Source organism: Sinocyclocheilus rhinocerous, unplaced genomic scaffold (genome assembly GCF_001515625.1).
Source record: "Sinocyclocheilus rhinocerous isolate Xijiao unplaced genomic scaffold, SAMN03320098_v1.1 scaffold511, whole genome shotgun sequence".
In the NCBI taxonomy this organism is placed as follows: Eukaryota; Metazoa; Chordata; class Actinopteri; order Cypriniformes; family Cyprinidae; genus Sinocyclocheilus; species Sinocyclocheilus rhinocerous.
The window spans coordinates 185,234-188,972 of record NW_015656163.1 but is presented as its reverse complement, the minus strand read 5'-3'; the positions used below and the strand labels follow the sequence as shown (position 1 = coordinate 188,972).

At 39.2% G+C, this 3,739-nt stretch overlaps 1 protein-coding gene across 1 annotated transcript in view; it reads left to right on the top strand.

Annotated features, from left to right (window-relative positions):
* LOC107719700 (signal-induced proliferation-associated 1-like protein 2) overlaps window positions 1–3,739 on the top strand; it is a 219,610-nt gene that overhangs the window by 121,008 nt on the left and 94,863 nt on the right. The window contains exon 8 of the mRNA XM_016527187.1: window positions 1,967–2,543. Coding sequence (XP_016382673.1) covers window positions 1,967–2,543 — 577 coding nt within the window. The remainder of the gene's footprint in view (window positions 1–1,966; window positions 2,544–3,739) is intronic.

Below are 3,739 nucleotides of genomic sequence, written 5' to 3'. Positions count from 1 at the left end.
CCATATTGATGTCATTTTCACTGTGTGCTGTATGTAAACTGAGTGTTACCTTGGCTTTATTTGAAAAAATATAATTCCCAATGCACACAAACTTCCCAGAATACTGAGTGCCCTGTTGGTTACAGTGTTTACTTCCTATTCAATTAGATTTTTATTAAATATTTATTTGTGAAAAATGCTTTGTCTTCTAAACTATGTTTATGTTTATTTTACACAATTATTTTTAATCCATTTCCAAATGATTTCAAATTTCTTAAATATTAATTAAAATAAATAAAATTATATCGGCCATCGGCCACCCTGCTTTCCAAGATATCGTCATCGGCTGTCAAAAAACCCATATCGGTCGACCACTAACAAACACCTATACTGGTGTGCATTAGAGCCTTACCGTTCTATATAAATGCGCTGCTTACTGACACACACACATAGATCAGAGGTCGCGCAGCTCCACATCCAGGAGCAAAGAAACTTGTCAACGCTGCCCCGTGACTTTTATTAATAACAGTTTAAATAGTGAATCTCTACATTATATTTTCCAGCAACGAGATGATAAAATTGCTGTTTTTGAAGTAAACTCACTCATTGTACAGAGAGACGCACAGACACGTGTACACGCAACTTTCATCTCTCCCTCTCTCTCTCTCTCACTCTCTCTCTCGAATTGGCAATATTTGAGAAAAAGGTTTAGCGATTTCTAATTATTGGGGGGACTAGCCCCCCTCAATGTCTACGGTGGTTATCGTCATGATCAGACATTAAAATATGTTGTGGCACTATCGTGCAATCACTAATGATTTAACGTTAGCAAACTTTAGCGATTTTTTTGCAAACATATTTGAATAGCATGAACGTAAATATGAACGCACGATTGAATTTAACATAAAACAAATGGTTACTTTTCATTAAAATCTTTATTAATGCCAAAAATGCTTACATTTATGTGTCTTTTTGTTCGCTCGTGCAGCCATGTTGCCGCTGTAGCCAGTGTTCTGTCGATTTGTGCTACCCTGTCAAATTTTGCTACCTCCCATTAAAACAGTGGGTAGTACAATTCGACAACGAAAAATGCTACCTGTAAAATTATGTTTTTTTAACGTCTACACCACAACCCTAAACCTACCCTTACAGTAATGCAAATACAGTAATTGTGTTATATTCGCTGTTGTGGCTAGAAGGGATACAGCTAGAGGTCGACCGATAGTGGATTTTACCGATACCGATAGCTAGGTTGGACCACACTGGCCAATACCGATTAATCAACCGATAGTTTTTAAAATGGTAAACGAAAACTAAAACAGAGCTTTACTATTTTTAAAAAAGCAGTAGCAGTACTGAAACATACTTTGTAAATTAATAAACATATTAATATGAATTATTATATTGATCATTAAAGTTATTTCATAGTTTACTAATGTTAAAAAAAGAAACTTTAAAATGTAAAAATATAGCCTATTAGTAATAGTAAATGTTGAAATTACAGGAAACCAACAATAAATAATTTTTTTCCTACCCATTAGATTGTGTTTTATTAAAGTCTACACCTACCCCAACCCTAAACCAACCCTTACAGTAATGCAGATGCATTAAATATTGTTATTCAGCGTGAGAAAAAGGACGCAATATTGATGTGCGCATGCGCAATAAACCCTGGTAGGACAATCTGACGGGTAGGATAAAATGTCAGGACACCGGTTTATGCTGATAATTCAAAACAAGGGGTTTGAAGTGTGGTCCCGAAAAATTTTCGTTTGAAGGGCTATCTGGCCCCCTCCCCTTACCCCTACGCCTCCAACCAAAAGAGAATCGAGACACCCCTACCCCTTCACGTGAACGCATGAAACGAGGGGTAGGGATAACGGGTAGAAATGGGATTGGGCCTAAGTGTTTTCAGATCTGCGAAGTGCATCTCATATTGCATTGCATTAGTTACACCAGACAATCTCTCTCGTTGTCGTCTTCGCAGTGTTGCAGTATCCAGATCCAAAGACGTGCCTCCGTTCGGCCCTCCCATTCCTAAAGGAGTGACCTTTCCCAAGTCGGCCGTCTTCAGGGACTTCCTGCTGGCCAAGGTGATCAACGGGGAAAACGCGGCGCACAAATCGGAGAAGTTCCGTGCCATGGCGACCCGCACGCGGCAGGAGTACCTCAAGGACCTCGCGGAGAACTTTGTGAGCACGACGACGGTGGACACGGCGGTGAAGTTCAGCTTCATCACGCTGGGGGCCAAGAAGAAGGAGCGGGTGAAGCCGCGGAAGGACGCCCATCTCCAGAGCGTGGGCGCCGTCACATGGAGCGTGGTGGCACGGGATTTCGGCCAATCTGCAGACTTGGAGTGCCTGCTGGGGATTTCCAACGAGTTCATCGTGCTGATCGAGGAGGCGTCCAAGAACGTGATTTTTAACTGCTCCTGTCGGGACGTCATCGGCTGGTCGTCTGGCGTCATGAGCATCAAGATCTTCTACGAACGAGGGGAGTGCGTGATGTTTTCCGCGCATGACAACTGTGGAGAAGACATTCGAGAGATCGTGCAAAGACTTGAGGTAAGACTCATTTATCAAGAGTGCATAGAAAAGGTTCCATATTTTGTCCTACAAATGAAATTTAGAATGTGTGTAAGTACAAACAAATCCATATTTATCAAACGTGTGCACGCAGTTCTTACGCACACCAGTAAGTAATCATTGTTGATAAATCTCACATGTTTTTAAGCACCATGCTCGTACATGTTCATGGTAATTTGCATTCAGAAACCTCCAATGAACTATATATGGTGACAACACCTCCCTTTATTATCACGTGAATGTATACGTCCTAACCAAAGTCATGGAAAAGAAAGTGGTACCGACTGAGTAGCCATTCTGTGCTCTCACTAAACAGATCAGCGCGCTCTTTGAAAAACCCGTTCTCTGTGCAGCATAGGGCTGTGCGATATGACGATATATATCGGATGGCTGAAATAAAAAGTCTATCGTTTCATATTGCCCTATCGTTTATTTCGTGGTGTCGCAAAACAACCGATTTTAAGCCGGTGAAACACAAACAACAGAGCTATATGCGTGCGCCGTCTCTGTTTCTGTGTGAGAAGAGCGCACATTTTTTGCCGCTTTATTGGCTTTTAACGATTACATGAATACACTTATATGCGTCAGAATCCCAGTGTTTGCAAGTATCCTCATAAACACAGTGATTTAGGTCTTAAGAGAGAGTAAACAGCTGAAAAAGAAAACGCATATGTAACAGTATATTGGATCTGGACTTTGGTCTTAAAGGGGAAGCTGTCCAATATTTGTCCTGTCTGCCATTCATATTAATCAAACAACAGTGAGAGAAAATCTCTCACTGCTCTTGACTAAATCACTTTTGTAGATTTAATAATAAAAAAAAAATAATAATAATAATAATGATAATTTATATATATATATATATATATGTGTGTGTGTGTGTATGTATAGAATCTATACATAATACATGTGTTACTGTTAATTATATCTATCTGTAGATAGATAGATATAACAGTGAAGACTAATTAATTTACACAATGTATGCAGCGTTTCGTATTTATTGTAGTTTTTTGTCCTATTGCTTGCAATTAGTTTCTTATCCTTATTTCATCACTGACTGTTTATTTATCTTCAGTGAGCTTGAAGTTTTTTTTTTTTTTTTGTCTCTTTTTAGGCTTGTATTAGTTTGATATTGACATTGGTGACAAGGATTATGAAAATTCTATGGTATCAAA